The 22,108-nt window shown below is 38.2% G+C and overlaps 1 protein-coding gene across 7 annotated transcripts in view; it reads right to left on the bottom strand.

Annotated features, from left to right (window-relative positions):
- The window catches only part of EPS8 (EGFR pathway substrate 8, signaling adaptor), a 155,414-nt gene that overhangs the window by 30,671 nt on the left and 102,635 nt on the right, over positions 1-22,108 (bottom strand). For all 7 annotated transcript variants that reach the window (XM_068400707.1, XM_068400708.1, XM_068400706.1 and 4 more), the window contains 8 exons: positions 13,133-13,200; positions 10,983-11,144; positions 10,632-10,781; positions 8,245-8,327; positions 5,691-5,827; positions 3,830-3,903; positions 2,630-2,756; positions 2,182-2,270 (listed from right to left, as the gene is read on the bottom strand). In XM_068400707.1, the coding sequence (XP_068256808.1) occupies positions 2,182-2,270; positions 2,630-2,756; positions 3,830-3,903; positions 5,691-5,827; positions 8,245-8,327; positions 10,632-10,781; positions 10,983-11,144; positions 13,133-13,200 (890 nt within the window). The remainder of the gene's footprint in view (positions 1-2,181; positions 2,271-2,629; positions 2,757-3,829; positions 3,904-5,690; positions 5,828-8,244; positions 8,328-10,631; positions 10,782-10,982; positions 11,145-13,132; positions 13,201-22,108) is intronic.

Below are 22,108 nucleotides of genomic sequence, written 5' to 3'. Positions count from 1 at the left end.
TAAAAAATTGTTTTCATTAACGTGTTGTCCACTATCAAGCTTTTCCAAGTAAATATATGCGTTAAAAAAATCATATACTTTCTCTGATACAGCTTCCTGGAGGTTTTCTTTTATTTATTGATCACCCATTGGACCTGCAGGCTCTAGAAGCAAGAAGCATGCCAAAATGTGTTTTGAAAAGTTATAGTAGTTTTCATTGCATTTTGCCATCTGTTCCTCAAACTGCTTTTTGCTAGCTTCATTCTACTTTTACATCTAGCCTTCAAAAGTCTGCCTCCAAATGAAGAAAGGAGGAGGATGTGTTTTTACTTCTAATAACTTCCTATACATTGTTCTCCTGTGATAACAACTTTCTCTCTTTCTAAAGTTTTTTTGACAGACGGTAGACATTTTCTAGGAGCTTCCAGCACAGTGTTTTAAAACAGTTTCCATTCTACTGGCAAAGATTTTATTCTCCTAGCCACTCCTTTTATTTTTAAACTAGATTCTTCATTTTATACAGTTTTCCCTGTCTGACATAAAGCACCACAATGTGAAATTTCAGGCTTTTGTGCCTCCTGCAATGATGCTGAAGTAAAGCACTGTTACAGCACAGCTCTTCAAGAGCAACATTAGAAACCAGGTCCTAGATGCTGCTGAGCACCAAAACAAGAACTGCTTCTTCTTCTGCACATAAGATAAAGATTCAAAGGTGCACGCAGTTTTCTTGGGTGAAAAAATAATTTAAAAGCAGAATGCGGTAAGAAGTAAGAATGGGGAAAAAATGAACATGACAAGCACTATTCCTGAGAAGGATCAGTGTGTTCTAAGACATCCACCCCCGCAAAAAGAGCAATCCTTTAAGGTCAGAATCACAGCATTCAGTATAGGGTTTTTAAAAAAACACATATTCTTAACATTTCTAAATATCTCCTACAGCCCTGCAATCAGAATTCATTCCCCAACAGGGAAAAAAGGCTGATTTGACTCAGTGAATGCAAGAACAATTTTTGCCATTGGCGTAGCTTCCCCAGCAAATGGAAGAGACAGTATCTGAAAGTAAATGCTTTGAAGGTGCCCCATTTGCTGCCTTCCTTTAATAGCACTTGCAGAACAGGAGGTGCCAGGAGAAGACTCTTGAATTAGCATCTCTGCTGAGAACCTATAAAGTGATAGCAATTTGTTGGATGGAGTGTTCTGAGGCTAGTAAGGTCCTATGTAATGACAGCAACAAGCACAGACAGTGTGATGGGCATAGCTGAATAAAACTAAATTAAGGCCACAACTGGTGATGCTGGCTAGCATGCAACAGAGACGTCATCCCCACACACGTTCCTAGAAATTCTTTTACGAATTAAACTCAAATTTCCCAAGTAAAAGGCTTTAAAGAACCAGGAAAAGAAAAAACACAACAATGCTGAAAAAGAAATACACTCATCTAGTCATTGTGTAGAGAACTTGAGGAGCAGCATCCCAAAGCTCAAAGGCCAACTTAGGCCAGAAGTGGCCAGCTCTGCTCTTGCCTCCGTTCAACCTTGGATGGAGAAGTAAAAGGTGAAAGTCCAAGACCAGACAAGTATCAGCTGAGCTACCTTCCTGTGTGTCAGCCAAGGACCAAACAAGATTACCTTTCCCAGTACATCACCATTCTTGAAGAGGATACTTGTGGGTTTGTTCCTTCTGAAAGAGCAGTGGAGACTCAGACAACATAGACTCAGGCTCCCAATTCCATGGATGGCCTGACCACCTCTGCACAGCTGACAGCCATAGGGCATTTCAGACCCACAAGGTTTCTCTACTTAGACAAGGCACCATAAAAGTGCAGCAGAAGGCAGAAAACTTGATTACTGCATTCCCAAAGACAAGATGACCATCTGCAGCTCCCTCAAGAGTGTCAACAATAAAGCATCCACACCCTCTGGAATAGCAGGAACCTCCAAGAAAATCCAACTTAAAAATAACTACAAAGCAAATCTATCATGTTACTGATTCTTCCTTCTCCTCTTCATCTTTCACCATAATTTTAGTTCTTCATTTCATACTAGTGGAATGAGATACAGGAAAGCCAGTGCAGCAAAACTGAAACCCAAATGCATTTGCAGTGGTAGGGAAAACAAAGATCACGTGATACTTAACATCAGCTATCCCAGGAAAAAAATTGTTGCATTCCTCACACCACCATATCCACTAGCAGTCACTTACCAGAAGATTGAAGCCATGCTTGAATTTTTGGAAGCAGTCAACAAATTCATCAGGAGGTGGCGGTTTTGCACGGAGAGTAAGAACTCCCTCTGGTGAACAAAATGAGATTTTTAATATAACCTTTTATATGGTATATAACTTCTATAAATATTACAGATATAGTAAACACATAAATATATAATAAATTTACCAACTAACAGAGTTTTGTAAATACAGAATCACAACAGTGACCATATTCTGCAGCCACATCTCTTATTAGTCACTCCCCACTGACTTCAAGCAAATGATTTTCACAGGTTTCCCTCTAAGAATATACTGCATAGGATTTTTTGTGCTCAAAGTGAAAGAAAATTACTACATTCATGAAAAAGTAATACAAAAAGACACATTTGCTAGCTACTTCAATGATCCTTAGAGAAACAGAATTGTGTGCAGTAAGAACTCCTACCTCCAGGCCCTTTCTTTTTACTTTTCTTAGTTTTCTTCCTCTTTGAAAGTTCAGCAAAAGCTTCAGCAGCTTTTTGAAGTTTGGTAACAAAATACTCAATGTCATCCAAAATATGGTTCAGAATTTGCTATGGGAGAAAAGAAAAGTAACAGTTTCTTTACAGAATCTATAGCAGAAATACTCCAGAAATCAAAATGACCACACTCTCAGGCATGAACAGCTTCCTTGGAACAAAGTTCATGCTACAACATTCCATATTTATATTCATTATGTTCTTAATTTTACACACCTGTAAAGTATTTCAAATCTTAGATTTTTAAAAACTTAGAAGTTTTTAACACTGGAAGTTTTTAAAATATGAGCAACAAGATTATTAAATTCAGATTGCAATTACACAATTCGTTCACACATTACATTTTCTCTCACAGCACATGAAAAAAATCCTACTTATTTGAATGGACAGCATTTTCCTAAACAGTATAACTTCATAATTTCCTTTAGTACAAAGTATTAAGCTATTTGTTGAATGTTAGAATGTAGTTTTATAGAGAAGTGCTCTTTGAAGAATTGTTTTCAAAGAGCAAATGGAGGAGAATGAATGAGCCCCTGGGGAAAACACATATACACCAATTCAGCAGGCCCCAACAAGGCTCCCTCAAGACTGTCTGATGTGGCTGAGGGCAACAGCAGAGTAGAAAAGTAGAAAGTTGCAACTGGCAAATGAGGCAATATTTGATATCGCATACATCATAGGACCTGCCCAATGTTGCTGTTTATAGGCAAGAAAAGTTTATGTTATACATATACATGGTTCACCTGTCTTCAGAAATGACCATGTGTTTTATTTTCCAGATATTGCACATATCTAAGTCCCACTAACTTGATGGAATTTTTTATCCTTACATAGTTTGCTGAATTTGGTCTACCACATAAAATTACTGTTTATATTTCTAGCTCTTCACAGCAGAAAACTGTACACCAACATTTGGTCCCCCTCTTTTTTTTTGTTGTTTTCTTTAAAGAAAAAGAATAAGAAAAAGAACTACCGCCTATTCATTTTTAGGTCTACCACACAAACATAGGCTGCCTGGAAAGCTTTCCTCCAGAACTGAATTTCCCACGTGGAAAAAGTCATCCCACGAAGTAGAGCTGCAAAATTTCACAGACATTAAGCAATATCACCTGTAGTTTCTCACTTACAACATCTCTGTCAATCCTGGCTGCTATCATCTCTGCTGTTTCTTCATGATCATGGTATTGTCTATGTTTTTCAACTGCAGAAAAAGGAAGAAGAGAATAACACATCCATATATGTGAAATTAGTAACCAACACTTCCTATACAGCTTATGCTTTAAATGATACTACTGTAAGAAAAAGATGGACAAAACTGTTTGTACCATTCACTTTGCAAGGACTCCACACAATCTGAAAACCTTGCACCCTAATGCCTGATCCTGCCAAGTCTCACAAAAAAGCTTAGGTGTATGCTTTCAGTCAACTTAGCTGCATAAGTAAAGTTAACCACTGAAATGTGGTACCAGGGTCTAAATAAAAAAATGACAGCAGAAAGCGGCAGATTATAAATACAATGTAATGAGAAATCACCCCATTTTGCAAAATATGCTGAAAGCTACCCCAGCAGAAGGTAAGCAAGAAAGAGTGTAGCCCTGACTTCGAAGACAATTTTGATGTAAAAGGTAATAAGCAAAAAGTGATGCCAAGTCTGGCAACATAGAAATGGGAGGTAATGCTGTGATAGAACTGGTATTTCCAAATAACAATGGACAGAGTCAGTGACTTTTATTTGAAAACAACAAGGGTTAACATTTTGAGAAATGACAAGTTTTGCATTTTTAAGTCACGCTAAGTACTGCATTGCATTGTTAACTGGTGGGATTTTAGTAAATATGTTTTAGAAAAGATCCACATGAATGGAATAAAAGGAACCGCAGGAACTCAGATCCTCAAGTGGTCTGCCAAGACACTTGACAAACTAAAGAAACTTTTCTGAAGTGAGGAGAAGCCAAGCAGAAGAACAAACTAGGTTTTACTCAAGATAGGTGTCATACTGTAGATTAGTAGATGAAAACATTCTTAACTTTACAGATTTCTCTGAACCCTTTCAGTTGTTTTCTTCGCATAGTTATATACTTTGTTGAGTGATATATAGTTTGATAAACCAAAAATAATAAAGACTCTACGGTTAATGACTTCTAATTCTAAAATTTTAGTATCTATTATTAAAAAAAACAAAATCAAACAAACCAAAAAAGGCCTCACCTTAACCTTAATACAGTCTGTTTTACAGAAGGAGCTTTACTGTTTCTAAAGAACATTTTTTTCAAAGAATGCTGATCAAAATAAAAATGTTTCCATTAGAGATTTAAAAAAAACCCCACCAAACAAAAAAAATCCAAACGTATTAGAAATGCTACAGCATTCCTTGGTGAAGGCTTTTAAAAAAAGAAAAAAAGAAAAAAAAAGAACTACTTTAGCTATACAGGCCACTATAAAGATAAATATAAAATAAATAAATAATGTTGATTTCTAGTCACCTTTTAATCCACTATTATATCTTTTAATTGTCTGAAACATCTTGCCTACTCTCTCCCTATTACTGAAAACAGCATCACTAAATTACTAGAGTTATGACAGCACTGGTTATTGTGAATGTTACTGTGTTCACAAAAAAGCCCAGGTTAAAATCAGTAGCCCACACCACCACCCAGTTAAACACAAGCAAAAGCAGTTCTGAACAGAAATTCAGAAAATGGGTATGCGCAAGTAAATGACAGGTCAGATTATGACAGTCAGGTCTTATTCCCCAGATCAGGCAACAGTGGCTTGGGGCATTTCAGACGAGACGGGGAGAATAATCCTGTCTGCTCTCAGCGAGGACAGAGGGGTGACCATTTCTGTATCTGGATTCCATTACTGTAATCTTTACGAAAGCAGTCTGTCCAAATTATTTCTGTTATTGCTGAGAATCATAGAAACCCACTGCCCAGAACAACTGTTTATCAGCGCGCTGCGTAGCAGCGAGCTCCCAGAAATACTCACACTCCCCCTGCTCTGCAGCCCACGCGGACCACGCCGCCACGCGGCTTCTCACGTCCACCTGGGTGATGGTCCCCGGCGGCACAGGGGCAGGCGCCCGCGGTGGCGGAGGGATGGCGCTGTCAGCTTTGGATATCATCCTAGAGGAAGAGAAGAAAGCCCAGAAGTGACACTTGAAGGAAAAACATTCTATTTTCTAGTGCTTATTCGCAGCAGACAAGGAGGCTTTACAAGGACCTCTTCTACTGTTGAACATACTATGGACTTGCCAAGTAATCAGTACTCAAGACTATGATGTGTAAATACGTTAAACATAGTAGGAAACCCACTCCATGACGGGGTTAGCAAACCTTTGCCACCTGGCCACACGGGAAATCCCCAAGGAGTGCCACAGAACATGTTTAGAGATCTGCCAGTTTACACAGGTAAATTTAGTGGTTTGGGATTAGTAGACGGTATTTTTACCACCATATGCAGTTTACTGGCTGGACTTCAATTTTTGTGTGAAATTTTTCATTAGAAGTTACCTTTCAGCCATCACAAGTTGAGTATCTAGTCCCTAAAGCTGACAGATTGTCAACCACCTGTTTCTTAAAACTCTACCAACAAAACCAATTAAATTTACAGGTTGTTCTTCCTTTTTACTTCAGTGGCCTGTTCATCCTGTCTCGATACAAGTGTATCATCCCATCATAGACTGTATCAAGTTGCAGTCTACAACTACCTGAAGGGAGGTTGTAGTGAAGTGGGAGTTGGCCTCTTCTCCCGGGCAACTAGCGATAGGACAAGAGGGCACAGCCTCAAGCTTCGCCAGGGGAGGTTCAGGTTGGACATCAGGAAGAATTTCTTTACAGAAAGGGTTATTAGACATTGGAATGGGCTGCCCAGGGAGGTGGTGGAGTCACCATCTCTGGATGTCTTCAAGAAAAGACTGGACATGGCACTTAGTGCCATGGTCTAGTTGACAGGGTGGTGTCAGGGCAACGGTTGGACTCGAGGATCCCTGAGGTCTCTTCCAACCTGGTTGATTCTGTGATTCTGTGAATTTTCCCACCTGCCATTTTCCAGTTTTCTCATTCTTAATATAGTTTTAAATACCATAAGGAAAGAGGTCTTTGAAGTCATTCTGCAACTTGATACGAACAGACAAAAAAATCCCAACAACTCCTGTCACATACACATCCCATCCCTTTCCCTGCCAGTATTTAAAAGCAAGATCTTCACCTTAAATTCTTCTCTTTATAATCCCATCTCATTCATGGCATTCAAGAACACCACAAAATGTCAAGTGTTATTTGGTCTTTGGCTGAACAAAAACCAAAGTTTTCATCACTGTTCCTTCCTCCAGTCTCCTGGGCACCCTTCTCCGCATGTCCCACACTTCTACTTGTCAGTAACCTTGCAGCAACTCACTAATGCGATGTCAGGGAGGAAGGTCTCTCCCTGTGACCAGATGCCAGCACATACATGATACAACAGCAAGTAACCAGCACTGAGCTCTCATGCAGTCATGACCTCTTGGCCTCATAGCCCTCAGACACTGATATCTCAGATTATTTTTTCCCACTAGATGTGCTGACCTACATTCTTTTCCCAATTAAATCTCATTAGTTTCCCAGCACATCCAATGTGTTTGAGTCCTTCTGGATTACCTCTTTGTGCTTATACTTGTTTGTTACAGTCCCACAAACAGTAAAGTGTACTTATTTAATTTTAAACTCACAGGTAAAGTTAGAAACAGTTCAGGCTTTGTTTTCATAAGTGTCCGTTACTCAAGGAAATCTTCATGAGTTGCGCATCAGAATTTAATAGATAACTAAGACTGTTACAAACTCGTTCATACAATGGTGACATTTTTACTTAACGATTTTTGTCCAGCAAAGACTTCTCTATCTGGACCGCAAAACTACGTGCTATTGAGAGATACTATCAGGACGCAGTTACATACTAACTTTACAACAGACTACCACCATAACCATTCAGTATCTAATATATTTGTGCCCTTGTTGTTATACCTCTGTTGGCTACCTCTCATTTCTGTATTAATCTTCTCTGAACCCAACAGACTCTTTCCCCCACATTTTCATACTGGCAGAGAAGCTTTTGCTACCAGGGAAACAAGGAGTCTTCAGCATTGTTAAACAGGCAGGCAGGAAGATTATTCAATCTTCAGTTGCTGTTTTATTTAACATCTTTAGATCCCAAACCTTTTTATCAGAATCTTACTTACTTGGAGTTATGGGGCATTTATGTTTTTAATTTAAATTCTGAACTACTTGACTCATATGCAGAACAAAGACATGCAATGTTATTCTCTGGCAACTGGTATTGATGTCAGATGTTCCTGTCACTAAGGAGGAATTGGGAAAGGTAAGAGTGATACTACAAACTGAGAGAGCATGAGGTAATTATTGAAGTAAGTACTCTACATGTGGGTTTGGAAGTATATTATCAACTAGCAATAAAGAGTAAAAAAACAGCAGGCAGACTGGAGAGCTTCAAAATGCTGTAACACTATTTGATGATCCTACATACTGCCAAGAAGCTAGGTTCTTACCTCAGTGTTTCAAGCCTCTTCTTTTGTTTCCCACTCTTGCTGTCACTGATTGCACTTTCAATATCTTCATGAATAAAGCTAGCCTAAAGAGAGAGAAGCAGAAACTACCAGTTATCAACCATATCTCCTCATGCACTTTTTTTTTAGGGCATCTTTAGATTCCAGAATCCCTTATCAAAACCCATTTATTTAAAAATTCTGGGTTAAATTATTTTACACATAAAGAGAATGAAGAAACACACAATGCTATTGTCTGGGAGTCGGTATTTTTGTCACTGTTCCAATCTCAAGCATTATCATCAGATGAGTATGTCATCTAGCTACCAAATTTGTCTGAATAGCTGTAATTATCTCAAGTCAACCATTATTGAATAAGCTATTTTTTCCCCTCCACATACATAATTTTTGTTTTTCTCAAGCACGCTAGGGGAAAGACATACTATAAAAAAATCTACTATAGACAGTAGCAGCAAAACTACTATAGAAAGCAGCACCATAAAGGATTAGGAAAGTAACTTGTAGTGATACAGTTTCCTTTAAGAAATAATGATAGTCTCCAATTTCTCTTTGATTTAATAGAAGATGAATTTTTCAGAACATTTCCTAATCTGTAGGTTCCTGACTCTTCACAACTGCCGTCTGCCTCCACCAGTGGCCCACAAGTGAAATTTTGATGCATGTCTAAGGCATTATTCGAATAGATTTTGCATTAAATAGGTCACGGCTTCTCGTAGGATTTAGAATGCTCTGTTACATGTCTTCAGCTGACAAATTAACTTCCTAGATAGGCTGTCAAAGCCCAAATCTGTCAGTGTCTGGCCCGCTCTACAAGGTCCACGTTTTTCTTAGTACCCTCATAATTAAGAAGTATGTAACTTTTTGGGAGGAATATGTAACTTCTGCTGTTGAATTTCAGATCTAAGAGGATTAAAGGACTTCTCAGGCTATAATGAATTGCATTACAGAATATGGACAAGGGATATACTAAGGTTAAAGAATTAATAGAAAAAACTTAAGGGGATTTAAGGAACTTAAACCCAGAAGAATTCCATTAATCATACTGTTGATATTTATTATTTAACAAATTTTTGTTTAGAAAATATTGAAGGCCCCAAATATTATTGATTTTGACTAATTTTTTATTGCAGAAGCTCCTGAGGTTCATGGTAACTTCTAATCAAAAGCAGGAAAAAGGTAAGGGAGAAAAACCTAACCTTCCAAAAACAGCCAAGTCTCATGAGTAAGGAACAAAAGCTAGGGTATGGTCACAGACTCAAACAATACCTCAGAAGTGAAGGGGGATCCTGGACTTCTAAGTCATCTTTATGTGTTCTGCGTTTTTATTTGTACGCAGAGGAAGAACTTCAAAAGATGAAAGTCCAAAGAAAAGAAACCACCTCTACACTTTGGGAAGCTGGGTCCAACCAGACCTCAACAAGGATCCCTGCATTATTTAACATAATACCACCTGAACGTCTCACAGGATCCCCATTTCCACTGAAACAGCAAATTCTGTGAAACTAATCACACAATTAGCCAGTCATCTTCATAGCACTCTCATTATACCAATTTCAAAATGGTTGCACAATGTGATTAGCAATCTGATGTTTTAAGACAATGATATGAACTACTTCAAAGGTATTAAAAAATCCCCATGAAATTATCAATTGGAATTTAAAGAAATACTGCTTATATAGAGTAACTAACAGAAATTAAAATTTATAACCCTGGAAATACAGAAGTATAGCAGAATACATTAAAAAAAAATCATTTACACTTGAAGGAAATATTTTAATCAGGAACAATCTCTTTCCTTGTTCTGCCCCTCCTGCCAGTAATATTTCCCTTTTTATTAACTCTCCAGCAGAGCAGAGATGCAGAGAGGTGGAAACATAGAGAAGGTTTAATTGTTCAATGACAAAAAGAGCATCAAAAGGGAAAAGACTAACTAAGACTCAGGGCTTGGATGAGTTCTTTGCAGATTATAAGATAAATTTGAGATAACTCAAACTATTTTACACCACTTTTTTCAGAGGTGTGAATGTAAACCATGTATATATTCCAGAGCTTTACTCATTTGCAAACCTAAATGAACAGCTACAGAGCTGAAGAATCAATATTTACAGTAATGACATATTTATACGTGCAAAAAAGATTCAATTTACATACAGGACTACTCTCTTGCAAGACATACAAGCCACATTTACTAACATACTATAAGTAGTGTTGATATCATAAATGCATTAAACTTAAAACATATTTATAAGAATGAAATAACAGAATTATTTTCTAAGAATCAGCCCATTTGATTTTATCCACTGAACTTGCCAATTCATAAAATTTCCCCTATTCAAATAAGTCATAGCAGATCTCCATTACTACCTTACCTTAATCTCATCACATTGGAAAAGATGCAAATCAGGCTTATTTTGGGTTGGTTCTTTACACACTAATGCAAGAATTGAATTGTAATTGCATGCGTTCATCACAGCTTGGCAATGTTGAATTGTGCTTAAAGGAAAATTCTCCAGTTCGTTCTGCCGGAAGAGAAAAAAAAAACCAAACACAAAACACTACCTTACTATACAGTGTCCTGATCTCAGAAAAGCTGCATGAGTTAAAAAGGGAAAGTGATAATAAGCTAATTAAAGTACTGAATCTCACATACATCATTTTTCTGCTCATTCCCTTTTTCTCTCTCTCTCTCTGAAAATGAGACTGCCAGTCACAGATCTTACCTTTGATTCCAAGTCCACCAAACTGACAGCTTTGTCATCCACTTGAAGAATCATATCTTGAGTCCACACTTTGCCTTTGGCATCCAGCAATTTCAGCTTCCTTATTCCATCATCTACTGTAATCATTGCCTCTTTTCGGTCCAGAACAAAGGTGGTTAAGTGCTAGTGAATGGGATGTACATTTTAAAAAAAAAAAAATTGTAATTTTCCCTATTGCTAGGCAGTGTCAGTATTCAAATTGCCAGGAAATAGCAATACAAATTATTCATGAATAAAAGTGCCTTTTTATATGACAGATCCCACCAATAAGCCATAAGAGAGGTTGTTTAGTCCATAATGTCATTTTAAGTCAACTGATTATTGTAACTCACTGTTTGTCATTCTATGTCATTTCCTCACTAAAGTAGTTAGACTTGAAAGCATATTCTGACATCTTTCAGGTATCACAGCTAGAATTAAACCCTGAGTATTTAATTAGCGTTCTTGAGGAGTGAAAACCTGTCTCTCTTGGCAAGCTGAATCCAGGAAGCGTCAGCAGAAGCTTCCAAGGAACACCCTGCCAACATACCTCCACCACCACCTTGACCTGGAGTGTCCTCTTCTCTTCCAGAGCTGCCAGCTACCATGCTGATGGCAACCATGATGGGCTTGCATCTGACTGGGATACCTTATGGACAGGCTAGTCACTTCTTTTATGCAGGTCACAGCAGAAATGTAGTATACTAACTACTTTGCTCACCATCAACTTGGAATAATATTCTTCAGATTCAATTAATGGTATAGAAATTAAATACTACCTCACAGACATCACCTCAACTAGTTTCCCTGTCATTATGGTTTTGACAATTTCTTCTTCAACATGTCAACCGCACAAGACAACCCAATAAATTATTTCATTTTATCCAGGCATAAATCCAGCTTCACATTCTTATTGAAGACCTGGTTACACTCATTCAAGCTGAACCAATTTTATTATATGCTTGCACATCTATCTTCTAAATAACTGAAAAAAAAAAAAAAACCTTAAAAGAAAAAACAAGAAGAATTAAGTGTGCTTTCTTCTGTTACAGGATAACAGCACTTAGTTACGACAGACGAGAGTAGATACAAGCTGCATATAATGAAAGTATTTAAAAGAAGTAAATTTAAAGAAACTCTCCACTGACTGCTCACACAGGAAGGCTTAGACTCCAAATATAAGTGCTAATTTTTATGCCAGTACAGTACCAAAACTATTATGAAGAAACCAAAGAAAAATACAGACAATTAGAAGGAGCACAAGTATTCATTTGCAAGCTGATCATAGGATAGAAGCACTTGAAATTAAGACCCTTCTGAATATGATCTCACAACCTACAGCTAATTTAAAACCCAGCAAAAAGGAGCTGAGAATCTACGGTATTTGCAAGACTTGGCTTAACCCATGATAGTGGTCTGATGGCAGTGGGAGAAAGTTTGTGCTAAAGTGAGACTACAGATGAGGCATTGCATCCAAAAGTGCTTAATAAGCTACATATGGGCACCCAGGCTTACTTTGCCGAAAATTTTAAATACATCTACCCCTGGATAAAATACGACAGCAGCATACAGTAATTCTGCAAAGCAGCTTAAGACTGGAAGTAACATATTTTGCACTTCACACTGGGGAAGAATCTGTGCAGGCAGAATATATTTGTTTAACTACTACATAGTAGACTAACTGGGGCTTTTAGGGGTTAATGCTCAGTTCTTTCTGAATATTCTGTCACCTCTACTGATTAAAATTGATCAAAGTATTCATTTTAAATATCATCCAGTGTGCCTCATCAACAGCACAGGGGTTTTCAGCTCTGCCTCATCCTTGCAACAAGGCAGGTTCAGAGACAGGGCAGCATAACATGTTGAACTGATACCCCATTGAGAAGTCCTGTGCATTTGCCAAACTACACACAACTTTGCTTACATTCTCCTACATCAAAATTTCAGCTCATTATGGCAAAGTTACAGATTTTGAAACATTTCAGTGTAATCTATTCTGAAGTGACCTCGGGCTGGTAGAATATTTTGGAAGATGTATAAGCCTTCAAGCATATGCATCCTCAAAAATCACGTAGGCAAAAATAACTGCGTGTAACTGAAAGCTATAATTGGTATATTGCTCCTTGTCTCACCTCTACATGATACTGCGAAGTTTCAGATATGCTGCTGGCACTGTCTCGTGCATAATTCTTTCTTTGTTCTAGAGATGGGAGGAAAAGAAAGAATAATTATTCATTCAACTTCTTATCATGCTGTTTTGAATACTTCTCAGAGACATTTAAGACTAGTTGTATATAGAAAAGCAGAAGATGAGCTGCTGATAATTTCGTATTTCGACAGAAAAAACCTTCACCCCCACATAGTCCAGCACAAGGATCATACTTACGTCAATGATGTTAAGAGAGAGCTGGTGGGTGCAAACAAAAGCCAGTTATCTCGTCACAGTGAGTCAGGACACCGGAGGTGAGCAGTGTTCTGACTGAAAATGCTTCATTGGGAAGCCTGATTATTAAAATCACTGGCTTACCACTTCGGTAGCAATAGGTTAACCAGCATCAGGCTTATTGAATTTGTATGAATACATTTGAAAGCATAAGTACTTCCTGATATACATGTTAAATCTGCAAAACAAAAAAGCCACACACAAACCAGACCTGACTAATCCTTTATTTCTCCCTAAAGAACTCAATTTGATGAATTATTAATGTAGAAATATGCATGGAAAGGGGCAAAAAAAAACCAAAACAAAACACCACAAACCCACACCAAAGATCTCTAAACAGAGATATCTTTCAGCTGAAGAAAACGCAATGCTGCAAAATCAGAAACATCATTTGCCTTTTACTCCATACAACAGACTAACACCAAACCAGGAGAGGTGGGAAGGGAAAATGCAAGATGAAGACACAACATACACCCACACTACAAAATAATGAATTCAGATGAATACTGAAGAAAACTTTTCAACTTTAGTGGAAAAAATTTGAATGCAACATCTGGAGGGTTTTTCTCTTCTTTCGCCATAACCACGTAAGTGCCCCATCTGGAACACCACGAGCTTTGCCTAAGGAAGAAAGTCACTAGGAGACTCGGACGAGAGAGGTCCAAGGAAACTCTGCAAGTAGGTAATTCTTTTCTCTTCATTTCATTAAATAACTTGATTTCTGATCTTCAAGTAAAATAGGCGGTTTGATTTTGTTCAGAAGGACAGTACCTGATATACATACAAAATCCATCACTTCCATCATACTCTGAGTACTTGAGGGGGAAATAAAAGAGTATGATTCTGTGGACAGGCAAGATAAGTTACTTTTTGCAAAATAAAAAGATGCTGACCACTACCAAGCACATGATCTGTGACAAACAGATATCTGCAGTGAGGACACCATAAAAGCCACACTGTAAAACGCTCTTCTGTGACCAGGGTTCCTTCAGACAGGAATTTCAGATGTTGACAGATACAGCAGTGCCCTCATTTTCAAACGTCACTTGTAGAAGTATTTGGCACCTTTTATAATCATGCACATTTACCTCTCCAGTTCTCAGTGACTTTCATGAAAGACAATACAGTTTCTGAAATCCCTCACTGGCTTGAAGCTCCCTCCCATGATGACAAACACTGCTCATGCAACAGAGCCATCCTGCTACTGTGCAGCAGCTACTCAGTTTGCTTTAGCAAGAGAAGTGTGCAGTGCAATCAGTGAAATTCAAGAACCCCATGGATTATCAGGTTTTTTAACCAGGTGTGTGAATATTTTTAAACAGATGTCTTAATTTAATTATTCATTATTCTGAAATGCCAGGGCAGAGCATCTGCATTTATTCCAAATGTAACTACTATTTCTGCTTTTGCAGCATGTTACTTAAAGGGGTTTTTTTGTTTATTTTATTTTTAACCAGAATAGACACATACACACATGCACACCCCAACACAACAGTCAGTAAAGCAGTACTGTCTGATTTGCTACCTTTCTTTTTTTGTTTGGATGATGATCTGAAGAAGTAAAGTCCATCTGTTCCTAACAAAACAAGGGAAGTAAAAAATACTATCTAGTTTAACCCCATATAATTATTTGCATCTCCAAGGGGATCAGTTAACAGCCTTCTCTTATGGACTGTAAATGATAGCTAAATGCTGTCGAGTAAGAAAAAGATATGCTTAAAAAAAAGTCACTTGTTTCAATGAACAATGCATCAAATATTCAGGTTTGACTGTCATTACCTTTTTTTAAGTGAACAAAAGTATTATTTTTTTAATGATATCAAATTAAGCCAGGATAAGAAATTTTGCATCCACTGTAAGGTTTATAAATCTTGCAAACAATAACAGTTAGACTAGTTTTAAATAAACAAAGAATATGTAGAGGCTCCAAAGGAATTAAGAAGAAGAGAGTAACTTTTGCAAGAGATTCCTTGCTCTGCTTCACAGAAATTTTGTCCTGTGTTAAGACAGGATATCCAAAACCATTCATAGCACTGTTTAACACATCCTCTTCCACAGAGCAGCCCTAATAGACATGATGGCAAGGTTTTCAACACACTATGTCGTGGTGAGAATAGTGTTTAAATAAGAAACAGAGCTTTCTGAATGCTAATAAAATCTGTGGTTGCCTACACTTGAGAGCCAAGGAGAGCCCCTCAAGTTCTGCATTCTTAATTACAACAGAATAGTAACAAGAACTTGAATAAAATTTCCAATTAGCAGAAGTCAATCTGTGTTTGTGTTAATAAACAAAAAGTATGGTCACCACAACAGCTAATGGTCCATACTGAGTTCAGCAACAATTCCTATTTACCTATTTATTTCTTTAATGTAGGTAGAATGATTATTAGAATCTGTTAGAGATCCAAGAATGGAATGGAATGGAATGGAATGGAATGGAATGGAATGGAATGGAATGGAACGGAACAGAACAGAATAGAAAGGAATAGAAAGGAATAGAATGGAATGGAATGGAATGGAATAGAATAGAATAGAATAGAATGGAATAGAATGGAATGGAATGGAATGGAATAGAATAGAATAGAATAGAATAGAATAGAATAGAATAGAATAGAATAGAATAGAATAGAATATTTCAGTTGGAAGGCACCTACAACGATCATCTAGTCCAACTGCCTGACCACTTCAGTGCTGACCAAAAGCTAAAGCATGTTATTAAGGGTATTGTCCAAATGCCTCTTAAGCATCGACAGACTTGGGGCATTGACCCCTATTTTTTGTTATCCTATAGGCCCTTCTACCAAAATCACCATGTAATGTATGTCACTTATGCAGACTTGGAGACTCCCTTTTCTGGGAGTCTGAGAAAGTGAAGCAATCTAGACTCTGCAGTGAAACATGCAAACTAAAACTGGAGACATTTCCAAGTCTTGTTGCAGTTACCAAACCAAAAAAAAAAAAAAAAGAGAGAGGGTAACTCACAGGCTCTTAATTACTGCTCAATGCTGCAACTTTTATGCAGTTTTGGATGAGGTAAGTAGCCACTTATAGCAGCTGTGAGTGTCATCAACACTGCTCTAGAGGAGCTAGAGATAGGTACTATGAGTAACCACTCCATCCTGAAATTATTCACTCCCCAAAATATATCTTTTAATAAGTACCCTAGCATCAGGCAAAACTCTTCCATTGCTTCTGGAAGGGTTTTTCCTCAACCTTTGTTTTTCAACCCTTTTACAATTCAATAGTTAGAAAGTGGGTCTCCTTTCCCATACAGGGTCAACCCAGCTGCTAATAACCCAGGCTCCCTGAGAGAGAGTTTTCTTGGCTGCCTGGCATAAATTGCGCTGAAGAAAGAATGAATAAAGTCCCCGCATAATAATATGAACATAACCACAAAGAGGTGGGGGGGGGGGAAGACTGGCATCCAGAATGCATCCCCTTTCCCATGTTTTTTGCCAGTAGCTCAAAACTAAATCTCGGTCTCTGCTTTCTCCTAGTACCTGGCTCATGTCCCAGATTCTACCAACAAACCTCCCCAAGTTCTCCCCTTGCCCTCAGAAAGGAGGACACAAACCCTTTTGCACTCCCTTCTGATGATGTGCTCCACTGCCCTGAACTTCTAGCAAAATTGGTATAAGCCTGCAAACCTGTTCTGCATCCTTCTCTACCCAGATGACACAAGAATCTGCTGCTTCCTCCTACAACACTTCCATGTTTCCACTTCCAAGCCAGATATATCTGAGCACGTGACTCTCTCAGCCTTTTTCATCCATATACAGCTCCTTATTTTTCTTCTTTTCCTACAGAGCTGCCCATTGCCATTCTTCTGGAAATGTAGCTTCCACCTCCTCAACTCTTTCACATATCAAGGTGGCTGATTATTATTCATCAATATTAACTGGACTGCTTTTATAGAAACCCTGAAAACACCTCTTGACTTATTATATGATCTTCAAATGCAGGTAACTCATACCCTACTATTGAAAATGAGCAACAGAATTTGCTGACTTACTGAATGTACTGGGTCTAGCTGAGATGGAGTTAATTTTCTTCACAGCAGCCTGTATGGTGCTGTATTTTGGATCTGTGACCAAAACAGTGTTGATAACACAGGGATGTTTTAGCTATTGCTGAACAGCACCAAGGCCTTCTCTATTTCTCACTCTGTCACCCCAGTGAGTAGGCTGGGGGTGCACAAGATTTGGGAGGGGACACATCTGGGACAGCTGACCCCAACTGACCAAAGGGATATTGCATACAGTATAATGTCATGCTCAGCAATAAAACTGGCAGGTAGTCTTTCCAAAGAAGCTTTTGCTCAGAGACTGTCTGGGCATTGGCCTGCTTGTGGGAGGTGGTGAGGGATTGCCTTTGTGCTACTCAGGTTTTTTTCAGGTTTTTTTCCCTCCCCGCCTCTTTACTTCACTTATTAAGCTGTCTTTATCTTGATCCATCACTTTTTCTTGCTTTTGCTCTTCCAATTCTCTCCGCTATCCCGCTGAGGGGAGGAGACATGGGGAATGAGCAAGCAACCGGGTAGGTCCTTAGTTGCTGGCTGGGGTCAACCCCCAACAGAGAAAAAAAAAATGTTTTGTATGCTCCATTTCGTTCTTCTAATCCTCCCAATCAATCTCAGCCTCTCATGGGTCCCTTCACGCATGAAGAGAGTTATTGAAGCTAAAGCAAAATTCTGCAACAAAGACTTCCAGATAGGATGTATAAAACTATCAAAGGATGAATAAAACTACCAAAACTATTGAGCTTTTTTCTATTTACTCTACTTACTGCAGCTTTTAACATCCAACATGTAAAATACAATGCAGCCTTAATACCTCAAACCCTGCTGATACGCTGCACGCAATTCACCTGAAGTATTTTCCCTCAGATAATGGAAAAAAAATAAAAGTAAAAAAGGATCATGGCAGAAGACACTTAAGTTAAATTCTTAATCACAATCTATATCAAATGCAACCCAGAGGAATCTGAGCAAAATAAAATCTCTCACAAGGCAAAGGCAATAAACATAAAGAAGCACAGCATTTCACTCATAGGTCCTGACTGTAAGATCTACTAGCTACTAAACCTTTCAAAGGAACACAAACATTGATCCACAGAAACTAATACTCTTCCCTCTGTCTCACGTGGAGAGATGCTAGTGCTATTAATGTCTTTTTGAACTTACTGAATTTGCCAGTCATCAGGAATGGACCATGTTTCTGGTTTCAAAAAGACGTGAAAAGGTACCGATTTCATACCAATTCTGGAAGCAGGCAAAACATCAGGAAACAAAAATTGACCTCCTGACCAAAGACTTTTAGTCAAGCCAAGAATACACTAGACAGTACATGACACAGACAAACAGGACTTTAGATTGTCATAGCTCATTCTGTTCCTTTCCCTCCCTACACCAAGAACGCTGTGCTCTCTCCCCAGTTATTTCTGTGAAGTATGATACTTTGGAAAGGTAACTGTTCCACAGTTTCAGACAGAAACACCAGTGTGGCCCAAGGTCCCTTAAGACAGAGCTATGAACAGAACCTGACATAGCTGAAGTTAGAGCCCTGTCTCACCCATTTGCCAACTGGAAGAGGGTGCAGCAATATGGCAAATTAGAAAGCTGCTTAATAAACTCTACTGTAGCGTGGCTCTGTGCCACTGTCCAGAAGTATGCATGGAGAAATGTATCACAGCAAGAGAAATCTAATTCTTTATTGAGGTAGAGAAAATTCTTACCAAAAGCAAAAGGCCTCAATCTGGGTCTTAACAGACGACCTGAAACATGGGTGGTGCTGGTTAGGGCTATGATACCTTTAGGCACAACAAATTTTGAGTTCCTAAAAGCCTAAAACAGAAATGAGGAATCCTGATGCCTAGACTTCCACTGATGTCTCACAAATAATTGCATAGGCCAAATGTAATAAATGTTATCAGCACTATGGTTATGACAGCGCAAAGAAGGATAATGGTGGATCTCACCTTCCCCTGCCATAGCCAAATTGAAAAATGTCTATACAGTGCACAAAGAGACAAAGCTCTGAAATCTGGTGGCAATCCATGTGGAGATGGATTAAGAGTCTCCCTCACAAGCTGTCCTAAGAATTCTGGTGTGACAGTATAAATTATTACCACAGATCATCAAGTAGAAAAGCCAAATAATTAGTTTATGCCTTGCATATTTATGGCTTGCATTGGACTGATTGCTGACAGCCCTTTAAGAATGTATTGTAGCAGCTGGAAGAACTCGAGACTGAGAGTGAAGTGCAGGAGACGTGACCTACACATCCAGGGAGAAAGGTCAAAACTTGAGTTCAAAACAAATCTCATTAAGAGAGGAGCAAACACTATCACTTTCAGAGATTTGTGCCGCAAGCTTCTCCCTGATGGCTATGTAGAACTGGCTATCAGAGAAAGCGTATTGTTTAGAAGTCAGTTGTCAGTTTAATTCATTCGAGTATCACATAACACAAGCATGTTACATGGATGGCTTCTTTTAATGGGCTCGTTTACCTAGTCTATGATCTGCTTGTGATTTCCTTGAATTTATTACACTACAGTTCTTGCTCTGAATGAGATATTTGAGCAATGCAAAAACACACATGCAATTTCACTGCTAGCACCTAATCACAGCCATAAGAGTATGAACACAATGTATAAAACACCTAGTCTTTTCTGACGCAGTGTGAAGACAATTTTAGTAACATCTTTCAATCCTGTGCCGTATAACAATCTAACACAGTCTGGAGCGAACCACTAGCTCAACTAATCCTGGAGAATGAGGCTGCTCCACACTGTCACTCACTGTCAAACCCCCAGCATTGGCACCAACTGACACTGCATGTCTCCTTGCAAGCAGAGATGCAGAAGACAGATGGAGAAGCCAATGCTAGAACAACAGATGACAGTATGAGCCAAAATTTCAAATGGAAAGATCAGAAACTAAATAATGAAATCAAACCCTTAAGAATGTGTAGAGGGCATGTTCCCTCCCAGTTCAGTGAGAGATTTATCATGCAAATGGAAAACAGTTCATTTCAGGAAGGAAATGAGTAAAAACAAAGAGATTATTTGACACAGGAAAAAAAGGCAGTTGCGAGGAAGTTTTTGCTATCAGATAACCACATCAGAGATAGCGATGGCTCCAGTCTAGTTTTTAACTGAACTGTGTGTAACACCAATAAAACCCCAGCCTTCTTTCCCACTGGCACTGTGGTCAGCCTTCTGCCTAATGACTAAAGGACTCAACAATCATGAACCACCTCAGCGCTGGGACTCAGGAGAGAAACTTCATGCCATGACATATACGTGTGCGTGTGTGTATATATACACACACACATATATATACATACATTACACATTATTATTATCAACAATAATTTTTTAGTCTTTACTGTGCTTGGAATAAATTGAATTCAAGATCTTCACTTGTTGATACCCATGGATAGGTGCTTTAGTCCAAATGACATTCGGAAGTCTTCCAAGAAAAGGAAGTTTGTCACAAAGTTTGCTGCTAACATTACATTGCCACATTTTATAAAAACAAAAAAAAAACATGGTCCATTTTACTTCTACAGTAAAACTATATATATTTTTTCCAATATATTATAAGTGAATCTATTAAATACATGAGCTTTATGTACTTACATAAATAAAATATGCATATTTAATTCACATGTGCATAACAAAGTATAAAAAGAAAGCTAGGACACACCCAGTCTGCTTTATAGCTTTCAGTCTCATGGATCTCAAATACAATACTTAAGTTAGCTATTAATTGTAAATCAGTTATAAATAAAATATTTTATAGTAAGAATTTTTAACACATTTCAACAATTCCAGTATCACTCAACTGCTTCCCACTCCCCTTGTGACAGCATGCACAAAAATCCCTAACATCATAAAGGAAGAAAAGACACATGTGGGATGCAGCAGAGTGTTAACCTGGTTGCTAAAATTAAAGAAATATAATTGCCCTGAATTTGAGAAAGGTTTTAGATGTTTTCCTTGTTTTCTCCGGTTCATACATTTGGCGGTACTGGCAGCCTAGTTCTTTATGCATACAAAACAGAGTAGAGCAGTAAAATGTGCAAACTCCTCTCTAAAACTGTGCCAATATAATTTTACTCGGAGCTCCAGGATCATTGTCTTCTACTTCACTCAGTTCCTGGCAACTGCAACTACAGTCTTGTGATATATCTACTAGCAATGGAAGTGAACCAAAATCAACAATTGATTTTACAGGAGCCACCACGCAGCAGTTATATGATAAGCATTTTCAATTAGTACCTGAATTCAATGAAGTATTTTAGAAGTAAAAGGCTGTTTATGATTATATACCTCTAATTTACTCACTTGTCCCCATCTTCTACTGACAAACGACTATCCCATGATATGTTTGATATGAAAAAGCTCAGAGAAGTATTATTTTAAAAGCCCAAAAAGATTAAAGGACATGGTTAAGGCATTTACTGATACTGCCACACTGTCCAAAACATGTAGTCTTGAAAAATTATTATAATGATATAAAGTGAAAAAGAAAAGTGCAACGCTCTCTTAATGTCTCATACAGAAATAATCCGCTAAGAGTTTTTCGTAATGTCTTTTGCTGGTTTCTGTTACCACCTACTATTTCTGTCAACACGTGCAATCAGTTTGCCGAGTGAACCCA

This window comes from Nyctibius grandis, chromosome 5 (genome assembly GCF_013368605.1).
Source record: "Nyctibius grandis isolate bNycGra1 chromosome 5, bNycGra1.pri, whole genome shotgun sequence".
Lineage (NCBI taxonomy): Eukaryota > Metazoa > Chordata > Aves > Nyctibiiformes > Nyctibiidae > Nyctibius > Nyctibius grandis.
The sequence above is the reverse complement of the archived record's forward strand: the minus strand, read 5'-3'. Positions and strand labels throughout refer to the sequence as shown.